This window comes from Malania oleifera, chromosome 2 (assembly GCF_029873635.1).
Source record: "Malania oleifera isolate guangnan ecotype guangnan chromosome 2, ASM2987363v1, whole genome shotgun sequence".
Classification (NCBI taxonomy): Eukaryota; Viridiplantae; Streptophyta; class Magnoliopsida; order Santalales; family Ximeniaceae; genus Malania; species Malania oleifera.
Genome location: NC_080418.1, coordinates 6,114,103 through 6,140,925, shown reverse-complemented (window position 1 = coordinate 6,140,925; position 26,823 = coordinate 6,114,103). Strand labels below are relative to the sequence as shown.

Here is a 26,823-nt window from a genome sequence, read left to right as displayed (position 1 = left end):
TCTCGTGAATGTAACATTGTGAACATACTGGTATCAATTGTATTTGAATAATGTTTTCTCTGCACAGGTGTGTGGATGGATATGCTCAATTTGTAAACAGGATTCTGCCGAAATTAGTATAGTAATTTGATAGGTTCAATGTATACGAATCTCGTGAATGTAATATTGTGAACATACTGGTATCAATTGTATTTGAATAATGTTTCTTTGCACAGGTGCATTGATGGATATGCTCAATTTGTAAACAGGACTCTGCCGAAATTAGTATAGTAATTTGATAGGTTCAATGTATACGAATCTCGTGAATGTAACGTTGTGAAATATAATTTAGTCTCTCTATGTATGCTTCTTAGGTTTTATTTCTACTTTTATTTTCACAATATTGAAAGTAACACCAAACGGGCCCCCGAGGAAAAAGGAAAGAATTCAATTAGGTGCAATTCAACTTGAATAGGGTTGAAATGTATACTCAGTAAAAGAGCTGTATGATATGATGATTTATCTTTAGAACTACCCAAAAAAATAAAATCCTAAAAAGTGTATACCGAGCCATTTGTATTTCTACAACAGTTGGTTCGTGGCATCATTATATCCTTCCACTTTCAGATGCTTCAGAATTGTGTTACTCAAGATACAAAATTTTCATGAACATAAGAATTTTAATGTTTTGACTACAAACATATTGCTAATAGATTCTTTGGCATGGAGCATTAATCTTTTGTTCATAATAAGAAATATGGAAAGGAGGGTATGCCTTATTTTTTTAAATATAAATTAAGATTTTTTGTTAATTAATACCAAGTTGCGAATTTAGATATGAATGAACAGCTTCAATGAAAAATCTTTATTCTCGATAATGGAATTCGAACTAAACGAGGGAAAACATTGGAATCATTGAATGCACAAACCAAATGCTAAGCAAAGGCACAATAGAACCAATCAATAAATCAGAAATGTAATGACAATCCAAAATGTAGAAAGTTAAACATGAGCCGGACGAAAAAAATAACCTATGATCTGTAAAGGAGGAAGTTCTATTAACTCCTATCGATAATGGATACATATATGATGAATAAGTAAAAGTTAAAAAACATTAAATGCAGGACAGTGTTGTCCCAACTCTATATGCTAGAACATGTTAATAACATAGAAGAAGGAAATTATTTACAAATCTCTAAATTTTGTAGGATTCATGAAGGGTGAAACCGTTTAACATTCGGAAATGTAAAGACAATCCAAAGGGGGATTGTCGTCTAAAAGAGAAGCAGAATCAGAATTCAGCTTCTCTTAGCTACTCGCTGCCTTCTCTTCATTACCACCTACCCTGCCGAACACTGAACTACTCTTCTTCTTTGGTGAAATCCATGGATTCTCTGCAGACTTCAAAATGTCCGTCAGCAGCTTCTGGCCTACTAGCTGAGGCTATTGCTTATTATTTTGTCCTCTTTTCTTTCATGCAGCTGTTGTTGTCGATTTGGCATTTGTTGCTACTTGTTTTCTTCTACCCCTATTCTTTCCATATTCTGGGCCACCAGCTACCTCATCCACCTTAAAATCTTCATCGCTGAAATCATCGTTTTCATCTTCCCCATCAGATATCTCTGTAACAGTTAACGACTTTTCTGTGCTGTAGCCTTTGATACTTTCTTCCTCGCTGGCACTTGGGGAATTTCATGTTAATTCCCAACATCAAGAACAATAAGTTTTAAAATGAGCAGAAAACTCGATAAGTATAATTGTAGTAGTCATTGGAGGAGTAATGACTAGTTTATCTGATTTGAAAATCATCAGGGTGTTCCCTTACTTGGACAAATGGTACGGTTTTCAGCAAATTGGCCAGGGTGATTGCTAATCAGAGATAGATTCTGGGGGATCTGAGGGCTAAGGTTGAATTCTTTTTCCCTATGATTCTCTCTAATCACTCATTCTGCCTAATTTCCCTGTTTAAAGAGGGGTGTCTGGGAAGACGATCTTTAAAAATTTTCAACATGTGGACTCTAAACCATAACTTTCTCGACATTATCAGACAAGGTTGGGATGCGCAGGTCCAGGGCTTTGACCAATTCAAATTGGTGAGGAGATTTCAGGGCCTTAAAAAACCTGTAAAGGCTCTTAATGCATCCCATTTCTCCCAACAAAAACTGCACGACAATCTCTCGGATGGTGACCTGCAACTACTACTGAATGAAAGGAGAGGGATTGTGAAATGATAGATGGGAAAGGAGAGGGAATGTGAAATGATAGGTGGTCTGGGTGTGCTGGATCTAAAAGCCTGGAATCTTTCCTTGCTCACAAAAACACTCTGGAATGTCCACTCTAAAAAAGACTTTGTTTGGTCCAAATGCGTCAATCAAATCTACCTGAAAGGTTCAAGTCTGTGGGAGGCCAGGATATCAAATGATGAATTCTCACTATACAAAAAGCTCATTATAATTAAGAATCAGATTATGTGAAGATGTGCGAACCACTTGGATGCATTGCTTCAGCTTTTTGAGGAATGGGACCTTGATCATTCTAGCTCTTTCATTTGCTATAACTTCTGGATAACTAAAGGAACTACGGTTCCTTGGTCCATGGTGGTTTGGAAGAGTGGAAGTATCCCTATACATGCTTTCACTCTTTCGCTGGGAATTATAAGGAAACTACCTACTTGTGATAGGCTTATTGGGTTGAAGGAAACCTGTATTGTTCCTTTTGGTTGGTAAGAAAGTTGGTTTGACCTCTACTGTTTATCTCATATGGAATGCCAGAAATAGGAAAAGGTTTGAAGGAAAATTCATATCTCCAATGGAGTTGATTGTGACCATTCTGAAACATATATACACAGTACTAGGCCAAAAGGTCCCTAGATTTGTTCAGGCTCTCTTAAGATCCTGAGTGTTAACTTTATTGCTTCTAATTTTGATGGAGTTCATTCCCCCCCCTATATCTGCCCGGTGTTCCACGTAAATACTCATTTTGATCAATATATTTACTTTTCGATCAAAAAAACAGTATGATAAATTGATGGATCATCGACTCTCTTTGTGTTACAGATAGCGGTAATAAATGGAACATAACATTTAAATATTTTCTACTTAATAATAAATAATAAAATATATAAAGATTTTCCTATTTAATTAAATATAGTTAATGTATGATTGTTATATATTAGATTTTAACTAAATCACAAAATTGTAAATTCAGCAAATCTTGCTACTCCAAGTAGCGATATTTAAAGGCGAGACTCTATTCTTATGGAGACGCGTGGCAACGAAATCTTGCTACTTGGAGTAGCGAAATTTTCTTAATTTATAATTTATAATTTACAATTCCCAGCCTTAATACACGTGGCAAAATCTCGCTACTTGGAGTAACGAGATTACGTTAGAGTCATTCTGAGAAATACTTATCTGAGGTATTATTTAATATATTTTTTTGAAAAAAAGTTAAAATCGGAAAAAACTCCGATTCTACCGATTAAAGCCCTGCAGATTTGACCACTCAGAGCTTTATTATTTCTTGCAAGGAGATTTTCTCGGCAATCCGCTCTTGAAAGTCGAATCCCAGAGTTTTTCAGTTGTCGAATCTATTCTAGTTATGTTCATCTCAAACCTCTGGAGAGAAAGAGAGAAGCTGATTGCTGCTACGGTAGAACGTGTTCCGCGTGGAGGTTCGAAGAATGCAGATTGTAGAGCTTCCTTGCTGAAATCAGAACAACTGCTCGCTTGGGTGAGACGCGATTCCTGTGAATATATTAAAATGCACAACTGGGTACGTTGCTTTCTTATGCCCACCTTCATTCCTTTCACCTATACCCAACAAGCAAGCAATCCCTTTCAGTCTCCCTTTTCTTCTAGCTTCTCAATTTGTTTTCTGAACTCATACAAGTAAGAAAAGGAAGAAAGGAGACAGTATCCATCTGCGCCCCATCTCTGTTGCTTACAGATGTCCAAGCAATCTTTCAAGGTTTGCTTCTGTTTCAGGCGTATTTTCAGACTCAAGGCGGCTGAACCACCGGAAGAGATCAAATTGTTGTTTGTTCGATACTCTGAGAATGGCTACATGAGTATTGATCAGCTTCACAGATTCTTGGTTGAAGTTCAAGGAGAGAAAAACGCTACTGAAGAGGATGCCCACTTTATCTTCAATAGTGTCAAACATCTTAATATATTCCCAAGAAGGGAGCTTCGTCTTGACGCCTTCTTCCGGTACCTCCTCGGCGACCTCAATCTTGCTCTCTCTCCATCCCTTGGGGTAATCTTATTTTCCTTTCTGTTTTATTTGCACTAACCATCTATGTGTGTGTGAGCGTGTGTGTGTGTGTGCTTTCAAGATTGTGTTCACTGCTTAACTCTCCCTTCAGAATTTAGAAATCATCAAAGAAAGAAAAATGAAGACATTCGTTTGTTTTTTTGTTTTTGGGTAATGAACGAAAATGAGAAAGAAAACAAATGCCTAGTGAAACACCGGATAAATTTTTATTCTTAATCATATTTGAGGCAAAAAATGTGATGGAAAACTGATTTTCATATTATTATCTTTTTACCGCTTCCCTCACAAATATTTAATCCAAACAAAGTCTAAAGTCAAGTGATTCAATCATGGGTTTTTGCCATTTCTCCTCTTCTTCTTCTTCTTTTTGAGTCAATTATCTTCCATATTGTATATAGTTACTGCCCATAAAAAGAAAACAAAATACTGGTTTGTTCTTGGCATAGCTCTTACACATGTAACACCTTAAACTAGATTCAATCATTCCCTCTCATTAATGCAAATGAATGTTTCTTAGATAAATCATCTGCTCCTTGAATGTTTCTTATATAAATTGTCTGCTCCTTGCCCTAAATTGGTGCCAACTGTATCTCAGATGACTCTGTTCATTTCTAGCTATTTTCTTCCTCTTGTACTGTATTAATCCATCTCAACACCCTCATTTTATTTACCCTTGTTTTTAGGCCCGACTATGCAATCTTTTCCATCAAAAAGCATAGCCAGGTTTTTCCCTTATGATATGTTCCTGTAATGTAATAGCCTAATAGTTGTTAAACAATCCAAAACACTCAAATATTTTTCCGCTTCATGCTAGCCACTTTGAACTATCGCTTGACTTCTTAGGTTGTACTGTTTCCTTGTTTCTACATTCTTTTTACTCGAGCTTTCACATAAAATTATGATTTTTAATTTCTTTTCTTTTTGTCGTAAGGTTGATTTATTTAATTTTTTGATTTTTTATGTTAATTATATTATTTTCTGATATGGCTGTTTTGAATATTATCCAGTATTCAAGCACGAAAGATTAACCAACTGATTGAAAAACTCAAAATTGGCTCTTGCTCAAATTGCAGTCATATGTCCAATGTTTTCCTCAGAATTGATTGAGCAATATATCCTATTCTGTTAGATTAATATTGTTAAAGTTTATTCATGTATGTGCATGTTTTTGTGTAGCACGGAGTTATATGCATGTAGACATCTATTTATATACTCACATAAACATACTCTGACATCATCATATATGGACATCTAAGACTTTGAGGAAGGAAATAATAATCTAGTTGGCCAGGAGATCGTGTGTGGGTACTTGGTCTTCATTATTTGATGTCTAAAGACATTTCTTTAATAGGCGATGACAGGTTCATTTGGAAATTTATTCCCTTAGGTATTGAAAGCTAAATTTGGTATGCAGGAGAGTGGCAGGGATGTTAGAACTAGTATTGGAATCACACATGGGAGTCCTCAGAGATTCATTTCATACCTTTCATCATTGTTCTTTTGATCTATGGAATATAAAGTTGGTGATAGTTCTTGTATATGTTTTGTTAGGAGGATTTATGGGTGGGGTAAACTTCTTTTTATTTCATTTCCGTCTACACCAGCTTTCTTTCATACATATTAGCACCCATCTCTTATTTTAGGATTGTTGAGGTGGAACTTATTTGTTGGAATTTTAATCTTTGCAGAAATCTTAAGGTTTGGGAGGCTGTAAAGCTTTCTTTCTTGTTTAAGGATAAGCATTTTAATGGTTTTGGGATTTTTTTTCTTGAAAATGTATTTTTTAATCATCTGATTCATTCTGTCTTATCTTTTCCTTTTGTAAATCATATTTGCAGAGCTAAGTTTCCTTCCAAACTCCAGGCTTTATTTGATTTGTAGTTCATAACAGAGTCAACACCCAAGAGTTTGTTTCAGAGTAGGTGCCCTTACAAGGCTTTATACCTAGGTGTTTGTGGTATGTGTTTCGACAATGCTGAGACTTGAATCTTTTAAGGTGACTCACTCTAAAAATGAACAGTGCAAAGGCTATCTCAAGTATAGGAGTTCTGTCGTGTAATAATTAGTCTAAAAGGTCAGATGGTCTCCTTAGGGAATGCAGATTGGTTTCACACTCACGTAAATAAAAAGAAAAAAATGAGAAAACAATTTACTAAACATAGTTCAGATTCGATTTCTTGGGGTTTTTGAAAGTTTGTGATGAAATTAAAATTACGCGAAACCTAAACTATGAACCTAACATGCATGAACAATAAAGTAAATACTATGAAATTAAATAGACCAAATAACTATGCCAACCCATTATAATCCATTTAATAACTCAACAAAAATAACCATACTCCAACTCAACACAATAATGGCTTGAATAAAATAAATAGATCCAACAATCTCTAAAAATAAATTGAACTTAACAATGGTTCAACTAAAAATGAACTTAATCTAGCAATATCTTAAGCATAAACAAACCTAACACTAATGTAAACAAAAATACCCAATCCAATAATCAACTCAACTAAATATTAAAATAAGGAACAAAAAGTAAATAAACAATAATGAATTCTTCAACAATGAAATAGACTAAACACACTAATTAACTTAAACAAACATTTAATTCCAACACTAACTTTAAATAAAAACAAGCTAAACTCAACAATAAATATAACTCAAACAAGATTTAATGACTTTAAATAAAAAAGACAAATTGACTTCCATAATAAAAATAACCCAAATATGATTTCATTCCAACACTGATTTTAAATTAAAAAAACAAACTGAACTTAATAATAAGAATAACCCAAATAAATATTTAATTTCAAACAAAGAGAGAGAGAGAGAGCTTAAAAAAAACTCTTTAACAATGAAATAAATTAACACACCAATCAACTTAAACAAATATTTAAATTCAACATTGACTTTAAATTAAAGTAAAGTAAAACTCAATAACAAAAATACTCAAGTAAATATTAAATTAAAACTATGTGGGGGGGAGAGAGAGAGAGAGAGAGAGAGAGAATTAAACACTCTAATACCATAAACAAAATTTAAATGCAGCAACACTTTGAACAAAAATAAAACAAACTTATCATTAATTTAGCTGCAATTAAACTTGGTCTAACAATATTTTAAACATAAATAAACCTAACAGAAACTTTAAATATAAATACTCAATGCACTAATTAACTCAAACTAAACACTAAAATAACAAGTAAACAAATTAATTAATTAAAGAGGTATAAAGAGAGAGATGAAAGAGAGATGAGAGCAATGGCCGTGACTGAGGAGCTCCTGCGCACACTCTGTGTGCTCTGCGGCGCGAGACCCTAGGAGAGAAGACCCCAACTGCCCCCTTCTAAAAAGCCTCCATAAAACCCTAGCCACCTACTCTCTTTATAGCTGCCCTACTCCCCCCTAGGCTAATAAAATAAAAAACCGTTTAAAAAGCAGCCCCCAAAACCCTCTAAAAACCTACGGCTGCCCCCTAGAAAAACATTTAAAACCCTACTCAAAAGCAACCCCCAGGCCGTCCTCCTCTTTGAAGTCCAGCGCACGGCCTTTTCATGTGGTCTCCAGCGCATGGCCAGCTCACTGAAACCCAGCGCACAGCCCGAGACCCTGCTGCCAGCCCACGTTCTTGCATGGGCCTTACGTGCATGGCCCATGCAAGAGGTTTGTACACGGCCCACATTAAATGCTCATGGCAGGCCCCCTTTTGTTGTTATTGATCCCAGCTCCCACGGCCCGGAAGAGTGCAAGGCAGCGTATAACATCTTCTTTCACGTGCCTTCTCATGCATGGCCAGCTCCCTTCTATTCTTCCATGCACACGGCCTGGCCTCTTTTCTTGTTTTCAATTGCAAGCTGCCCTTCTTAACGTGCATGGCCCGTGTGGTCTTCTCACACACAAGCACATACAACTCTCCTTGTCATTGCATGCATGGCCCGAGACATTAAATGTATGGCCTCTCCAAATTTTCGAAAATTATCTTGCGATAATGAAACATGAATATTCGTGAATTTACGGCAAAAATAGGATAATTATCTCAAGATTATCAATTGAGCTCAATGATCAAAATACTAGATATAATTAATTATTTAATTAAAATTGTAACACTTAATTAATGCATTTAAATACGTAATTATGCAACTTTGATGTGTAATTACACCCTTCAACTAACGTTTTGTTAGTTTCTAGCAAATGACGTGAATGCATTCATACCAGGGGAGTAGCAACCATAATTCCAATATTTTTGAAAATCACATGCCATAAAATATGCTTAATGAGTTTAGGAACATAGGAAACAGATTAATCCAAGTTAAATATCAATTGAGAGATTTATACACCAATTAGTAAATCAACCAAGGTAATGGAATGTAACAAAGCTCAAGTGCATGAGAATAAGGTAAGAATTCCAAGATTGACTACCAATAGACATTAACGGTTTCAATCACAATAATTAATCTGAGACAACCACACAGTCTTACTCTAATTCAAAACCATTGTATTGGCGGATTTTACACTATTACACTTTAAAAGACACCCCTTTCTTGTTTAGTTAGGACCTCGGTAGTAGGTAGCCGTTTCCAGTGCATGAATGTACAATGGTGGCTTTCACGCTACTACACTTTAGAAAACACCCACTTTTTTATTTAGTTAAGACCCCGGTAGTAGGTAGCCCTTTCCAATACACAATTGTTTCCTTTTTTTATTTCTTTTCTTGTTATTTTCTCTATTTTTCTTCTTTTCTTTTTGCAATTGATCCCTGGCTTGTTTCTCATTTTCATTTGCTTCAAGCTTTTTCTTTTTCCCTTTTTTCTAAGCCATTAGGATATGGTTCATTAGAGTCCCAAACAACTGAAGTATACATCAACCAAAAACGATCTAAGGTAGTCTTTCTAAGTCTTCTGACCTGTGTAGTGTGTGTTTAGCAAAACTTTCAACATATTTCCCTTGGTTGAAACTAAGTGAAATGGGTAAACGTCACTTTTGATTTAAACTCTGATTTGCACTACATCCTATATGTTCCATATCCTTAAAAAGAAAAAAAAATTGACATTTAATGTTCACAAATAAGGAATTCAGCATGCTCTGAGCTCAATACCAGTATTTCCCAAAGAAGGACCAAACTGACATGCAAACAGCACATGCAAATATCGCATTAAAACTCATCAGATGGAAGCGCACAATTGCATATGCAAATTCTCTCTCCCCAACTAAAATGAAACATTGTCCTCAATGTGAAAGCATAACGGAGACAGAAAAAGATGTGCACGGGGGAAACAAAGCAATTGAAAAACAACAGAAAATCACAGCCAACAAATGTAGTAGAAAAAGAAAATAAAGATGCAAATAATAAAACAAAAAAGAAGAAGAAAGACAATAAAAGAGAAAGGTCAGAGGACTCCCCTGTGGTCTTGTAGAAGCAAGACCTCTTCATGTGGATTGAATGGAGTCATGAATGACTTGAGACGTTGTCCATTGACTGTGAAGCTATTGCTATTCTTTGGATCTACAATGTCTACTGCTCCATAAGAATGAACCTCTTTAATGATGTATGGACCACCCCATCAGGACTTCAGTTTCCCAGGAAAAAGATGCAGTCTAGAGTTATAGAGAAACACTTGCTGATTAGGGAAAAGTTGCTTGTCTTTAATTTTCTTGTCATGCAGCAACTTCATCCGCTCCTTCGCTAAGTGGGCATTGTCATAGAGTTCCTTCCTGGATTCTTCAAGCTCACAAATTTACAACTTTCTTAAACCTTTGGCATCATCAAGTGAAAAATTAATTTGTTTTATAGCTCATAAAGCACGATGCTGAATTTCAACAGGTAAATGACAAACCTTACCATAAACTAACCTGTAGGGAGGCATCCCTAAATTTGTCTTGAATGCAGTTCTATAGGCCCAGAGTGCATCAACCAATTTTTCTGACCAATCCTTACGAGTAGGACGGACCGTATTCTCAAGTATGATCTTAATCTCTTTATTGGCCAACTCAGCTTGATTATTAGTCTGAGGGTGATATGGAGCAACGACCTTGTGGGTCACTTCATATTTTTGCATGAGTTTTTCAAAAGGTTTATTGCGAAAATGCAACCCTCCATCACTAATGATCGCCTTGGGTATGCCAAAACATGCAAACAAGTCTTTAAGAAATTGGATGACAACCCTATGATCATTTGTTCTACAAGGTATGACTTCCATCCATTTTGACACACAGTCTACAACAACTAAAATGTAGGAGTTCCTAAAAGAGTTCGGGAAGGGTCCCATAAAATCAATTCCCTAACAATCAAAGATTTCAAGAGTTAAAATAGGGGAAAGAGGCATTTCATTCTTTGCTGTAATTTTTCCAAGTTTTTGACAGGGCTCACAGGTCTTACAAAAATATTCAACATCTTTAAACATAGTAGGCCAGTTGAGTCCACTTTGCAAAATTTTTGAAACAATTTTCTTTGTGGCAAAGTGGCCTCCACACGCTCCGCTATGGCAAAAATGCATCACAGAGGTAAACTCATGATTAGGCATACATTGAAGCACCAACTGATCAGAACAATATTTAAACAGATAAGGATTGTCGAAATAATAGTGCCGTACCTTTGCAAGAAACTTATGCTTGTCTTGAGCTGCCCAATGCTCTAGTATTCGGTCGGTGACAAGGTAATTCATAATATCCGCAAACCAAGGAGCGTGTGACACTGCAAAAAGATGCTCGTTAGGAAAATCATCATTTAAGGGAGGAAGAGATAAAGATACATCAGGTAGCTGCAAACGAGAAAAATGATCAACTACAACATTTTCTACTCCCTTTTTGTATCGTATGATAATGTCAAACTCCTGAAGAAGGAGAATCCATTGGATTAATCTGGGTTTAGCATCCTTGTTTGCCAACAAGTACTTTAAAGCAGAGTGGTCAATAAAAATAATAACAGGTGACCCAATAACATAAGAATGAAATTTATTTAAAGCAAACACTATAGCTCACAACTCCTTCTCAGTGGTGGTATAGTTTTTCTGAACATCATTTAAAGTACGACTTGCATAATAAATAACATAAGGCTTGTTATCGACTCTTTGACCAAGAACGGCACCAAGAGCGAAATCACTAGCATCGGTCATGATTTCAAAAAGCAAGTCCTATCGAGGAGGTTGCATAATAGGTGCAACTGTCAAATGTTTCTTCAGGGTCTCAAAGGCCTGTTGGCATTCATCAATTCACAAGAAATCAATATCATTTTGCAATAAAGCACACAATGGTTTAGAAATACTATTGAAACCTTGAATGAAACATCTATAAAAGTCAGCATGGCCAAGAAAAGAACGGATATCCCTCACTGTCTTAGGGACAGGTAACTGGGAAATCAGCATTACCTTGGCTCTGTCGACCTCTATACCACGCTCAGAAACCAGATGACCAAGTACCAAACCACTGCTTACCATAAACTGACATTTTTTCCAATTCAACAACAAATTCTTCTCTTCACATCTTTTCAAAACAGCAGTTAAATTTTTCAAACAGACATAAAAAGATTTACCAAATATAGAAAAATCATCCATGAAAACTTCACACATATCATCTAACATGTCAGAAAAAATGCTCATCATACAGTGCTGGAAAGTAGCAGGTGCATTGCATAAACCAAATGATATTCTACGAAAAGCATAAGTACCAAAGGGACAAGTCAAGGTGGTCTTCTCTTGATCCTCTAGTGCTACAACAATTTGATAGTATCCAGAAAAACCATCCAAAAAACAATAAAAAACATTTCCAGCTACTTTCTCAAGTATCTGATCTAGGAAAGGTAACGGGAAATGATCTTTTTGGCTAATCGAATTCAACTTACAGTAATCGATGCACATTCTCCAACCCGTTACCTTCCTAAATGGGATCAACTCTCCGCTAGTATTTTCAATATCAGTTAAACCAGATTTTTTTGGAACTACCTGTGTCGGGCTTATCCACTTGATGTCGAAGATCGGATAAATGATGTTTGCAACTAACAATTTCAGCACCTCTTTCTTGACCACCTCCTTCATGGTGGGATTTAATCTCCGCTGTGCATCACGAATTGGTCTCGCGTCTCCTTCCAGGATAATGTTGTGGGTACAGATTGAAGGGTCAATACCCTTTATGTTTGCAATAGTCCAACCTATTGCTCCTCGATGCTGCCTCAGTACCTGCAATAATTGAGCTTCTTGCTTCAAAGTAAGATGAGAGGAAATGACCACCGGGAATGTGCCCTCAGCTGGGCCTAGAAAAACATACTTCAAGTCCTTAGGTAGTGGCTTCAACTCAAGTGTAGGGACTTCTTCTTCCGATGACTTCATGACTTTTGGTAAGTCAAGAGTTTCAAAAGTTGGCTTACGCCAACTACTCGTGTAACCTGCATCTAACAATTGAGCGGGACCATCTATCTCTGTGAACTGCCCCTCTGATTTCGTCAACTCTCTAGACAAAGGAATTGTCTCATCAAAAGCATTAGGCTGCTCGGAAGAGTCATTGTCAAATGCACTATCAGATGGGCATTGAACACGTTCATCTCCAATGTCATATTCCTGAATGTGAGTTTCAGTACTCCACTTCGACAATTGATTAATGCATTGGAGGTAGCAAGGAACGGACGTCCAAGAATGATAGGTGCCTGGTAAATGGTGGTGACCGGCTGTTGCATATCCAAAACTACAAAGTCCACTAGATAATAAAATTTGTCCACCTGAACCAACACATCTTCAATAATATCTCGTGGTACCTTTATTGATCTGTCAGCCAATTGTAGCATCATGGAGGTGTTTTTCAGCTCACCCAACCCTAGCTGCTCATATATCGAGAATTGTAGCAAGTTCACACTACTCCCCAAATCAAGTAGAGCTCTTCCAATGCGAGATTCACCGATTATGATGGAAATAGTGGGAAAACTAGGATCCCTAAACTTTTGAGGAGTTTCACTTAATATCAATGCGCTTACTTGCTCTGTTAAGAATGCCTTCTTCTTTACATTCAGTTTCCTCTTCATTGTGCACAAATCCTTCAAAAATTTTGCATATGAAGGAACCTGTTGTATGGTATCCAAAAGCGGAATATTAATCTTCACTTGCTTGAAGATTTCTTGAACCTCAGTGTGGTATTTGTTCTTCTAACCAGCTGTCAACCTCTGAGGATAGGGTACCACAGGTCGGTACTCCTTACTAGTCTCGGCCTCCACATTGACTGACTTTTTCAATTCTAGGCTTGCTTCCTCTGATTTTTCTTTGATTTCATCTGTCTCAGTTGCAACTTCAGGTGTCGGGACAACTGTTTGTCTATAAATGGATATCTCAGGTTGGGGAACTTCTTTTCCACTTCTCAAAGTAATAACGGCCTTCGCTTTCTCAATAGAATCCCCTGAGACATTATGTACCTGTTGCTGTTGTTGCCGGTATGCTTGAGGATTAGGCTGAGGCTATGTTGGAAATTTCCCTTTCTCTAGGGTACCTCAATGTCATGCCCATCTTGTTAATGGTGCCTCGCAGTTCATTTATGGCTTGAGTGTTCTGATTGTTAGTTGTGACTTGAATCTACATGAATTGCTTAAGAGTATTGGCCATCTGTGCCATGCTATCATCAAAAGATCTTTTCGGTGGAGCGGGTGCTACATTGGATTGAAATCCTGGAGGTGAATAGTGTTGAGAGATCTGATGTGGCTGATACTGATGCTGAGGAGCAATCGGATGATATGTCGGCTGAGAAGGTGGTGCATAAGACTGAGGAGGTTGCTAAAACTGCAAAGAAGATTTACTAGACTGATCATTCCTTTATGAGAAATTCGGATGACTCCTCCATCCCGGATTGTAAGTGTTCGAGAAAGGCTGATTTGGTGCTCTGTTAACCAAATTTGCTGATTGCATCTGATCAGACCTACTCTCTTGTAACACTGGCATAATCGGACAATCCCAAGTCTTATGGCTAGAATCGGTGCAAAGAGAACACACCTCAACTGGTTTCGTAGCTTTCACCTTCTCTAATTCCATAACCTCTACCCTCTTGGCCAAAGCAACAATACGAGCTTGGACATCAGTTTCCTATTTGACCTTATATTTATCTTCACCACCAATTGCTCTGAGAGGTTGTACTGCCTTTGGTGCCCGATCAGATCGTGTATTCCATTGTTGGGCACTTTCTGCTAGATAATCAAAAAATGACATTGCTTGATCCGGTTCCTTGCTAAAGAATTCCCCATTGCACATAGTCTGAACAAACTGCTTACATTTAGGAGTGAGAGCTGTGTAGAAATAGTTAATCAGCCTCCAAGACTCAAACCCATGATGTGGACAGATATTTATCAGCTCCTTGAACCTTTTCCAACAAGCCTGGAAAGTCTCATCACCTTTCTTCATAAATTGACTGATTTGCTCCTGCAGGAATTGGGTTCTCTGAAAAGGAAAACATGTATGTAAGATCTCACGCTGCATATTAGTCCAACTAGAAATAGGCTTAGGCCTTAAAGAATTAAAACAAATCTTAGCCTTATCCTTTAAAGAGGAAAAAAATAAGCGAAGTTTGATATACTCATCAGTTCTAGCTCTAGTGATAAAAATGGTGCAGGCCAATTCAATGTCTGTCAAATGCTGATAAGGACTCTCAGATTCCATCCCGTGGAACTGAGGTATCACTGACAACATCCCATGCTTAATTGTGAAATTTGGTGCATCATTAGGCAAAACAATGCAAGATGGTGTAGTGGTGTGTGTAGGCTACAAAAAGTCTTTAAGAGTGTGTGGTGCAGGTGCAGCCATAGTTTCTTCAAAAATTTCTTCCAAAAAAAGTTCTTTTAAATCAATTTCAGAATCCTCACTTTTAAAAGAAATAGGAGAATTATCAGACTCTGTGCTGTGTGTGTCACTATTGGTACTGAGCGAAATTTTGTATAACCTATTCAAAATGTTTCTAACCCAATGCATCAAAAATCAATTCAAACAACATACATTCACCAATATAGTAGCAAACAAGCATGATCAATTATATATATTTGTGTTTTTAGATTATGAGAAAAATCAAAATGAAAGGAAAACAATAGTATGAAACTAAATCTGGCGATTCCCCAATAATGACACCAAAAACTTGACTCACTCTAAAAATAAGTAGCGCAAAGGCTATCCCAAGTATAGGAGTTCTATCGTGTAATAATTAGCCTAAAAGGCCAGATTGTCTCCTTAGGAAATGCAGATTGGTTTAAAACTTGCGTAAAATAAAAAGAAGAAAATGAGAAAAAAGTTTACTAAACATAGTTCCGATTCGATTTCTTGGGGTTTTTGAAAGTTTGTGATGAAATTAAAATGACGCGAAACCTAAACTATGAACCTAACACGCATAAATAATAAAATAAATACTATGAAATTAAATAGACCAAATAACAATGTCAACCCATTATAATCCATTTAATAACTCAAAAAAAATAACTAGACTCCAACTCAACACAATAATGACTTGAATAAAATAAATAGATCCAACAATCTCTAAAAATAAACTGAAACTAACAATGGTTCAACTAAAAATGAACTTAATCTAGCAATATCTTAAACATAAACAAACCTAACACTAACGTAAACAAAAATACCCAATCCAATAATCAACTCAATTAAATATTAAAATAAGGAACAAAAAGTAAATAAACAATTAGGAATTCTTCAACAATGAAATAGACTAAACACACTAATTAACTTAAACAAACATTTAATTCCAACACTAACTTTAAATAAAAACAAGTTAAACTCAACAATAAATATAACTCAAACAAGATTTAATGACTTTAAATAAAAAAGACAACCTGACTTCCATGATAAAAATAACCCAAATAAGATTTCATTCCAATACTGATTTTAAATAAAAAAAACAAATTGAACTTAATAATAAGAATAACCCAAATAAATATTTAATTTCAAACAAAGAGAGAGAGAGAGAGAGCTTAAAAAAAACTCTTTAACAATGAAATAAATTAACACACCAATCAACTTAAACAAATATTTAAATTCAACATTGACTTTAAATTAAAGTAAAGTAAAACTCAATAACAAAAATACTCAAGTAAATATTAAATTAAAACTATGTGGGGGAGAGAGAGAGAGAGAATTAAACACTCTAATACCATAAACAAAATTTAAATGCAGCAACACTTTGAACAAAAATAAAACAAACTTATCATTAATTTAGCTGCAATTAAACTTGGTATAACAATATTTTAAACATAAATAAACCCAACAGAAACTTTAAATGTAAATACTCAATGCACTAATTAACTCAAACTAAACACTAAAACAACAAGTAAACAAATTAATTAATTAAAGAGGCAGAAAGAGAGAGATGAAAGAGAGATGAGAGCAATGGCCATGAGTGAGGAGCTCCTGCGCACACTCTGTGTGCTCTGCGGCGCGAGACCCTAGGAGAGAAGACCCTAGCTGCCCCTGTTAGCCTAATAAGGCTTTCACCTCTTGTTTTGATGATAACAAATGAAGAAAAGGTTAATGACATTATGTGTTCAAGTAATGATGTTTTCAGGAATCTGAAAAAGCTAAACTCAACAAAGCTTCAAAAGATCACTATTAAGCTTAAAGGTGTATGGTGTGTCAAGAAGTGATCAAACCGGGAAGCACGAAGACATTTGAAGATGAAATGAACCTAAAGCTTCAAGATGATCATGAAGTTTCAAAGAACAAGAAATGTTCATATTGTTAGGAAATCTTCATGTAAGTACTTCAAAGTTAAAAATGTCATTATGAATGAAATGAAGCTCATTAGGGGATAAATATGGACTTAGAGACTTTATTTTAATACCCCAGAAAATGTTTTTTAAAAGTAAGAAAGCAAAGAAACCAAATGTCTTTGAAAAAGAAAGAAGGAAGGTGGTTTTGTACTGCCCAGGCGACTGAGGTTAAATCCTCAGGCAATCGAAGATTTTTGTTGAAGAAAATCAAACAGGCAGTGTACTTTCAGGCACCTGACCCTGTGTCTTCAGGCTCCTGAACGTACCTTAGGCTATTGAGGTTGCACTTCAGGCAACTGAAGTACGGCAACGGGCAGATTTTTTAAACTTCTCTTTTTCAAATCTAATTGACTTGCGCCCTAATATTTTTGGAAACTTTGGGGGCACTCCAAGTAAACTTGAGGAGCACGAATGAAAGTTTTTTTGAAGCCTATATATACATGGTTTATGAGAAACAAATCAACCAAGCATTGAAAATTTCTTCAAGATCTCTTTCACTTAAAGCTCCTTGCTATTTGTTTTTAAAGCTCTGAATTGCTGCGAAATTTATGAGAAATCTCTGAGCTTTTACAACTTCTCTAAAGCATCTGATTTAAGTTCTTGATCCTCCTCAAAGAGAAGTTAATCGGTGATATTTATATTGAGCTTCTTACTTCATTCTTTTGATATTTTGAATTTGAAGTATATTAGTTGTGCTGTAATTGTTGTACTAATCAGCTCTTTGAGGAGCAAGATCTTTGTACACATCTATTTGATTTTTATCTTGTAGATTGACGAATCCAAGGATTGTTTGGATCGTTGGCTAAGCAAGGGGATATTGCTTAGAGAGGCGGGCTCTAGCCTATTTGAAGGAGTGACCGAGTGAGGGGATATCGCTTGGAGAAGGCGAGCTCTCGCCTTAACAAAGGAGTGTGTAAAGGTTTGTTCCACCCGTTAACGGAACAGGTTTAGTGAATCCTTTGGTGGTTTTGCCAAATGTGAGGACGTAGGCTGTGTTGAAGCCGAACCTTGTAAAAACCTCCGTCTCACTCTTTCTTTCCTTATTCTTCACTTTCAACACAAATACAATTTGCTATAAATGTAAGAAAAAAGAGCATATCAAGTTTGAATGTCCATTTAAGAGAAACGGTGTGAAGACTAAACAGGTGTGGAAAATAAAAGAAACATCCCTTGACAAATCAAAAGGAACCAAGAAGATATGGGTACCAAAAATAAAATAAAGAGTAGAAGGATCCATAAAGGTTGGATGATTAAATGAAACAAAAAGGAAACTCTAAAAGCTTATAACCTAAGTGCTGCTAAAAGATAAGAATATATCAATAATAAGAGAAACTTTAACCATTATACAATAAGGGAAATAAGTTAGAAAGGTTCAAAATAAAGAAATAAGGAAAATTCAGAAGTTGAAGCACCTCGGTTGACTGAACAGATAACCTCAGGCTCCTACATGTACCTCAGGCGCCTGTACTTATTCTTCAGGCTCCTGAAGTCGCGAAGTCCTCATATTTTAAACGCGTGAAACCCTATTTCTTCTAAACTCTAGGCTCCTGAACCAAGACCTATCACTCACCCAAAGTTCCAAACACCAAACCCCCTTCAATCTCCGGCGCTAAATCTTTTGATTCCAAGCTTCTAAACTCAATCATATGTCTTCTAGGGTTTGAAAGAAGGTATCTGCTGCTCCAAGAAAACCTCACAATGCCTCAAACTAAGCAAACGGCAAATCGTGGCTCATCTTTTGGTAGAGGTGATCCTATATCGATCAATGGCTGGTTTCCTGTCATGCAAAGTATGTTTATCGAACCCGTCTTCAGTCCATAGATCCCATATTTGGTAAGGTCCTTGATGTTCAATTCTTCAACTCAGAATTTTTGGATATTTTGCCGTTGTTTCAAAACATAGGATGGAAGAACTTCATAGTTTACCAAGCTAAAGGACTTTTTCCAAATCTTGTCAAAATATTTTATGCTAATTTAGTTCAAGAAGAGAATGGCCTATCAACTGAAGTAAAGGGTAGGAAAATAATCCTCACTCCTCAATCGTTGGCTCCCATTCTTCAAATTTCTCCAGGAGAGTTTGAATGTCCTGCATTTGCTCAATCTTGGATTCTTCAACAAGAGTTTACACCAGAAGAGTTTTTGCCACTAATTATGGAAAATGAACCTATCTACTTTGGACATCTGCCACTTTATAAGCAGTTAAATTTGAAAGCCCAAATCCTTTAGAAGATCATCACAAATAATATTTTGCCACAAGTTGGATCTTATGATCATCTCTCGTATATCGATTGTTTTGTGTTATGGTGTTTATTAAAAGGGAAGAAACTTGATTTGGCTAGTCTCATTATGAAGTGGATGTGGGCAAAGATGGATGCAAAACGAGTAACTCTTCCATACGGGGGAGCGCTTAATATGATATTTGCAAATCAGAATATCACATCTTCATCAGACTTTTTCATAAAAAGGACCAGATATGAATTTTTCACCTCAACCACTCTCAAACAAATGGGATATGAAAAACGAAATAATGAGTGGTTCTTAAAAGGAGGGAGACAACGGAGAGCACCTGCTCCACCTCCTCCTTCACCTCAGGGTCAGCCAGAAGGTTCAGCCTCTGAAGCTCCCTCATGGTTCACACCGTTCTATAATGAATTCACCTCTTTTGGCCGAGATATGCGCGAAGGTCTTAAAACTCTATAGGATACCTCCTTAGATCAGCGTCTTATGTCCATTGAGATGATTCAGGGTAGTTCCTCACACGGTGATCCTATGGACACTAGCTTCATACCCCATAGTGATGATTCATAAGCTGAAGAATCTGAAGAAGAGGAAGTTGGTAATGATGAGGAAGAGGAAGATGATGAAGAAGAAGAAGAAGAAGGCTCACAACAATCCAAAGGAAAAGGAATTGCTGAAGATAGTGACACTAATTTTGATACATAGACTTTTGATGGCATTTTTGCTACTTTGTATGCTACACATGCTTAAATTCTGAATGTACTTTCTTTTTGTTGATGTAAAAGGGAAGTATGTGTAAGCAAAGACTATGAATCTTTCTATGTATTTGTTTCTAGCTCTGCAACCCTGAACCTTAGAAATGCTTTGTTATCAGTCTGATGTATTATAAGTTCTACTGTTAATGATAGATCTGCAAACTTTGAAACTTTTGAACTTATGACTTAAAAGAAATTCTTGAGTATGCTAATTGTCAGGGGGAGTGTTATAATTTATCACTTGGTTCTCTAAATGCATATCTATATAGTTCTTTGCTCTTTGTATTAAAATTGTGTACCCTTTTTGTATGATGTCAAAGGGGGAGAGATAGTTTAGAAAGAGCAAAAATATTTGAGCTAAATTGAATACTTGAGCTGAATATGAATTGAAATATTTGAGTTGAATGAAATATTGAGCTGAATGTTGAAAAATGTAATATGAAAATTGACTATATAAATAAACTATGCAAATACAAGTTGGGATATATTACTTGAATCTATGCTTATTGTAAGGGGGAGCGTTTTACAAATTTTTATAAATTTTGCTCCTTATTTGTCATCATCAAAAAGGGGAAGATTGTTAGCCTAATAAGGCTTTCACCTCTTGTTTTGATGATAACAAATGAAGAAAATGTTAATGACATTATGTGTTCAAGTAAAGATGTTTTCAAGAATCTGAAAAAACCAAGCTCAACAAAGCTTCAAAAGATCACTATCAAGCTTAAAGGTGTATGGTTTGTCAAGAAGTCATCAAACTGGGAAGCACGAAGACATCTGAAGATGAAATGAACCTAAAGCTTCAAGATGATCATGAAGTTTCAAAGAACAAGAAATGTTCATATTGTTAGGAAATCTTCATGACTCATTAGGGGATAAATATGGACTTAGAGACTTTATTTTAATACCCTAGAAAATGTTTTTTCAAAAGTAAGAGAGCAAAGAAACCAAATGTCGTTGAAAAAGAAAGAAGGAAAGTGGTTTTGTACTGCCCAGGCAACTGAGGTTAAATCCTCAGGCAACCGAAGATTTTTGCTGAAGAAAATCAAACAAACAGTGTACCTTCAGGCGCCTGACCTTGTGTCTTTAGGCTCCTGAACGTACCTCAAGCTACTGAGGTTGCACTTTAGGCAATCGAAGTACGGCAACGGGCAGATTTTTTAAACTTCTCTTTTTCAAATCTAATTGACTTGTGCCCTAATATTTTTGGAAACTTTGTGGGCACTCCAAGTAAACTTGGGGAGTACGAATGAAAGTGTTTTTGAAGCCTATATATACATGGTTTATGAGAAACAAATCAACCAAAGATTGAAAATTCCTTCAAGATCTCTTTCACTCAAAGCTCCTTGCTATTTGTTTTTAAAGCTCTGAATTGTTGCGAAATTTCTGAGAAATCTCTGAGCTTTTACAACTTCTCTGAAGCATCTGATTTAAGTTCTTGATCCTCCTCAAAGAGAAGTTAATCGGTGATATTTATATTGAGCTTCTTACTTCATTCTTTTGATATTTTGAATTTGAAGTATTAGTTGTGCTGTAATTGTTGTACTAATAAGCTCTTTGAGGAGCAAGCTCTTTGTACACATCTATTTGATTTTTATCTTGTAGATTGACGAATCCAAGGATTGTTTGGATCGTTGGCTAAGCAAGGGGATATTGCTTAGAGAGGCGGGCTCTAACCTATTTGAAGGAGTGGCTGAGTGAGGGGATATCGCTTGGAGAAGGCGGCTCTAGCCTTAACAAAGGAGTGTGTAAAGGTTTGTTCCACTCGTTAACGGAACATGTTTAGTGAATCCTTTGGTGGTTTTGCCAAAGGCGAGGACGTAGGCTGTGTTGAAGCCGAACTTTGTAAAAACCTCCTTCTCACTCTTTCTTTCCCTATTCTTTACTTTCAGTACATATACAATTGCGTGGATGGTTTAAATTTAAAAATCATATAAGCTACGTATATTTGGAAATCAAGTAAACTTTAAGTTTAATTTTGATTTGGGTTGCGGAAACCGAAAGGGAGTACGTTGGTTGAACCATTCTTTGCGGAAACCATACGGGAGTACGTTACTTGGCTAAACATCCCAAAGATAAATAAACTTAAGAGTTTATTTGAATTCTGAAGTTTGGAAAGAGAAATTGGATTTTATATTGAAGAAGAAATTTCATATATACAGGGCTTTGTTCAAACTCATATTCACAACATGACTGAAAACATCAAAAGCAGAAAGTTACATATATCATATTGATTGTGATTGAATGGTATAAAACTTGAGATTAATTGAATAGCGTTTATATTCCAAGAGATCTAAATCTTGAATCTTAGATCAATCTAATAGTGCTGCAGTAAACTTATATTTGGCAAACAAATTGGTTGTTGGTTTGAGCATTGTGATTGATTGGCTTGATTGGTTTAATTATTTGTGTGGTTGAAGATTGAATGTTTTATTAGTTGTCTTGTTATTTGTTTAAAAGAAACTGAGTTCTTGTTTGATTGACAAAATAAGATAAACAAGTAAAAGAATTGGTTAAATATTAAAAGAAGTTAAGGACTTTAAAAAGAACTAAAACAAAAGTTTTAAAAGCCAATTCACCCCCCCTCTTGGGAAGCTATCCTGATTTCAGCCCCCTTCTAAAAGGCCTCCTTAAAACCCTAGCCACCTACTCTCTTTATAGCTGCCCTACTCCCCCCTAAGTAGCTAATAAAATAAAAACTGTTTAAAAAGCAGCCCCCAAAACCCTCTAAAAGCCTACGGTTGCCCCCTAGAAAAACATTTAAAACCCTACTCAAAAGCAATCCCCAGGCCGGCCTCCTCTTTGAAGTCCAGCACACGGCCCTTTCACGTGGTCTCCAGCGCATGGCCAGCTCACTGAAACCCAGCGCACAGCCCGAGACCCTGCTGTCAGCCCACGTTCTTGCGTGGGCCTTAGGTGCATGGCCCATGCAAGAGGCTTGTACACGGCCCACATTAAATGCTCATGGCAGGCCCCCTTTTGTTGTTATTGCTCCTAGCTCCCATGCCAAGAAGAGTGCAAGGCAGCGTACGACATCTTCTTTCACGTGCCTTCTCATGCACGGCCAGCTTCCTTCTATTCTTCCACGCACAAGGCCCGGCCTCTTTTCTTGTTTTCAATTGCAAGCTGCCCTTCTTCATGTGCATGGCCCATGTGGTCTTCTCACACACAAGCACATACGGCTCTCCTTGTCATTGCATGCATGGCCGAGACATTAAATGCATGGCCTCTCCAAATTTCCGAAAATTATCTTGCGATAATGAAACATGAATATTCATGAATTTATGGCAAAAATAGGATAATTATCTAAAGATTATCAATTGAGCTCAATGATCAAAATACTGGACATAATTAAGTATTTAATTAAAATTGTAACACTTAATTAATGCATTTATATACTCAATTACGCAACTTTGACGTGTAATCATAAAGTAGCTTGAAATTTGTGGAAAATATTTTTTGGCTTCTTTGCTATAGTTGGGTGTACTTGGATTTGCTAGGGGGTTTTGTACTTTAGAGGATTTGCTAAAAGTAAGGATGCTACAAGATTGTGGGCTTGTGTCGGTGGCCTTACAAGGCTTTATTCGTAGATGTTTGTGGTATTTGTTTTGACAATGCTGAGACTTGAGTATTTTTCTGTTCATTAGCTTGGAATTTCTGGAAAATATTGTTTTTGGTTTCTTCTCTAGGAATTGATTGCCCTTGGATTTGCCAGAGAGTTTCGTACTTACTTCCTTTACAAGATTTGCTAAAAGGAATTTTGTTTGGCCTGGCTTTATAAGATTTGATGTTAGTTGCAGCCTACCTGCTGATCAAGCTTATCCAAGTGGAAGATTTAACGCCCTCAAAGCTTTAAGAGTTCCTTTTGTCTATAAGAGCATTTGAAACTGCTAATTGTAAGGGTGTTCCATACAAAGTTGAAGGTTGTAGGTTCAAGTCATAGAAACAACCTTTTCAAATGCAGAGGTGTGTACGTCACGCCCTTCCTAGATTCCCAATATGGCCTGCGAACCTTGTGCGATGGGGTGTTTCATTCAGCATTTGGAACTGCTAATTGTTTCATATGAAAGTAATTATGATGGATTTGTAATTCATCTTATTATGAACTGATTTTGTTTTGTAGTGGTTGGAAGCTGTTGTTGCATCTGGTGGTTGCAGTTGCTGGTCTTGGTGTGATGGAGGATCACTAGCAAATATTTCTTAATGATCATATTATGTTTGAAGATTCAGAAATTGTACATTTTGTTTAAATTAGTAAATCTAGATGTTTTAGAAGTTAAGTTAATTTAAGGATTTTTTTTTAAAATTTTTAATATATTTAGGGTTATTTTATATTTACTTGTTTTACTTGGTGTTATTTTGTATTATTAAAACTTTTTTAAAAAAAAATGATCATTTAGGATTATCGGTCAGTGATCCTCCATTATGGGGTTTCAACAGCTTTTGCGCAACTGCCAATTGCGAAAGTTGGAGCATTGCCCAATGCTTGAAAAGGAAGATTTTGGCATTTGCCCAATTGCTAATGTAGAAATCCCGAGTATCCTCTTGTATATTGAGTAAATCAGGAAAGTAGGTAAATATAGAAGATTGTGTATTATTGAGAGTGATTCTGTTATGAGATTGTTTCCATATTTAGAACCTTCGATTGTATTATATATATTGTAAATTGGTTTGTACAAAATAATATAAGAAATATAGAAATTCCATTCTGTTTTCATGGTATCAGAGCTAGGGTTTCTAAACCTTAGCTAGAAATGGCCGACAACACCGTCAACAGTAGAGGGTTGATCTCCTTTGAAAATCTCGACGGCGACTCTGAAGCCACATCCATCGTGGGTTCGAATGGGCTAGACAACTCCGCCTTTCCACTCTCGGTGGAGAAATTGAACGGAAAAAATTTCCGTGAGTGGGCTAATTCCATCAAACTTGTGATTGAAGGCAAAGCGAGGTTAGGATATCTTATCGGCGAGAGGAAGAAGCCCACCTCAACCGATGTTGCAGCCCTGCAAAAATGGAAGTTTAAAAATTCCATGGTGACTGCGTGGCTTGTAAACTCGATGAAGCCTTCAATAGGAAAGATTTATCTGTTCTTAACAACAGCGAAGGACGTCTAGGATGCTGTTCGCGAGACGTATTCCAATTTCGAGAGCTACTCTCAGATCTTTGAGATAAAGACTCGATTGTGGCAGATGAGGCAAGGTGAGAGAGATGTCACCGATTACTTCATTGAGATGGCACACCTCTGGCAGGAACTCAACCTGAGCGTCGAGGAGGAGTGGGAATGCTTCGGTGACAGCACACGCTACAAGAGACGACTTGAGAACGAACGATTCTTCGAGTTCTTGGCCGGCCTTAATTGCGATCTGGACGACGTGTGAGGAAGGATCCTTGGCTGACGACCCCTAACATCGATTCGAGAGGTCTTCACAGAGGTGAGGCGTGAGGAGAGCCGTCGAAATGTGATGCTGAAGACACCTATCGGCCATATTGGGCCTGAAATTTCAGCCCTAACCCCGAAACCTATTGGGCCTGATGTTTTGGCCCTAATTTCGAAAGCCCCTGTGGGATCTTAGCAAAAGCCACATAAAGGGAGATTATGGTGCGAGCACTGTCGCAAGCCAGGCCATTCAAAAGATACCTGGTGGGAAATTCATGGAAAGCCTGCAAATTGGAAACTGAGGCAAAATAAAAAAACTTGTGGCTATCAGGCTACTACTGATAATTTAGCTGAGAAGTCACAAGGTGAGAAAAATAACAATAGCACTCCAAGTGGCGTCTTTAGTTCAGAACAGTTGGAACAACTATATAAAATGTTCTCCTCCATTCAAACATCGGGTCAGTCTTCCATTGGTTCTTTAGCCTACCGAGGTAATTTTTTGTCAGCCTTAAATACTATATCCCATTACAAATCACCATGGATAATTGACTCAGGTGCCTTTGATCATATGACTGATTCTTATTATTTTTTCTCATCCTGTTCACCATGTGCTGGAAATTTGAAAGTAAAAATTGCAGATGGATCTCTCTCATTTGTTGCAGGCAAAGGAAGTATTCGAATATCTGATTCTATAACTTTAAAATTTGTCCTACATGTCCCTTAGTTGTCTTGCAACTTGTTATCCATTAGCCAGTTGACAAAAGATTCCAATTGCTCTGCTAAATTTGTTTCATTTCACTGTGTTTTCAAGGACCTATCATCGGGGAAGACGATTGGTAGTGCTAATTCGTGTGAGGGACTCTACTACTTTGAGGAGGCAAATACGAATGAACAATGTAATACTACAATTTGTGATTCTGCATCTATTTCTAGAGATAGTGAAATTTTATTATGGCATTCTAGGATGGGTCATCCAAATTTTCAATATTTAAGACGTTTATTTACTTCTCTTTGTTCAAATAAAACGTCTTCTGATTTTCAATGTGAAATTTGTGAGCTTGCAAAACACCAGCGTAATTCCTTCCCAAAGTTCACATACAAACCATTTCACCCTTTTACTATGATTCACAGTTATTTATGGGGGCCTTCACGCTCTCTTAATCACACTCATACGAAATGGTTTGTTACTTTTATTGATGATCATACTCGTATTTGTTGAGTTTACTTGTTGAAAGATAAAACTGAAGTCTATTCTGTTTTTGTTAGTTTCCACTCCATGATTCAAACACAATTCCAAACTCACATCCAAATTTTACGTATTGATAATGGTACGAAATATTTTAATGATATCTTCGGACATTATCTTCAAGAAAAAAAATTTTTCATGAAAGTTCGTGTGTGGATACCCCTCAACAAAATGGGGTTGCTGAATGTAAAAATAGACATATTCTTGAAGTAGCTCGGGCATTG

At 36.5% G+C, this 26,823-nt stretch overlaps 1 protein-coding gene across 10 annotated transcripts in view; it reads left to right on the top strand.

Annotated features, from left to right (window-relative positions):
• Nucleotides 1-3,487: 3,487 nt before the first annotated feature.
• The window catches only part of LOC131149091 (phosphoinositide phospholipase C 2-like), a 41,456-nt gene continuing 18,120 nt past the window's right edge, over nucleotides 3,488-26,823 (top strand). For 2 of the 10 annotated variants that reach the window (XM_058099170.1, XM_058099167.1), the window contains exons 1-2: nucleotides 3,489-3,711; nucleotides 3,966-4,236. In XM_058099170.1, the coding sequence (XP_057955153.1) occupies nucleotides 4,045-4,236 (192 nt within the window). In that variant the 5' untranslated portion in view covers nucleotides 3,489-3,711; nucleotides 3,966-4,044. The other 8 variants (XM_058099166.1, XM_058099164.1, XM_058099168.1 and 5 more) reach the window with 7 other exon arrangements.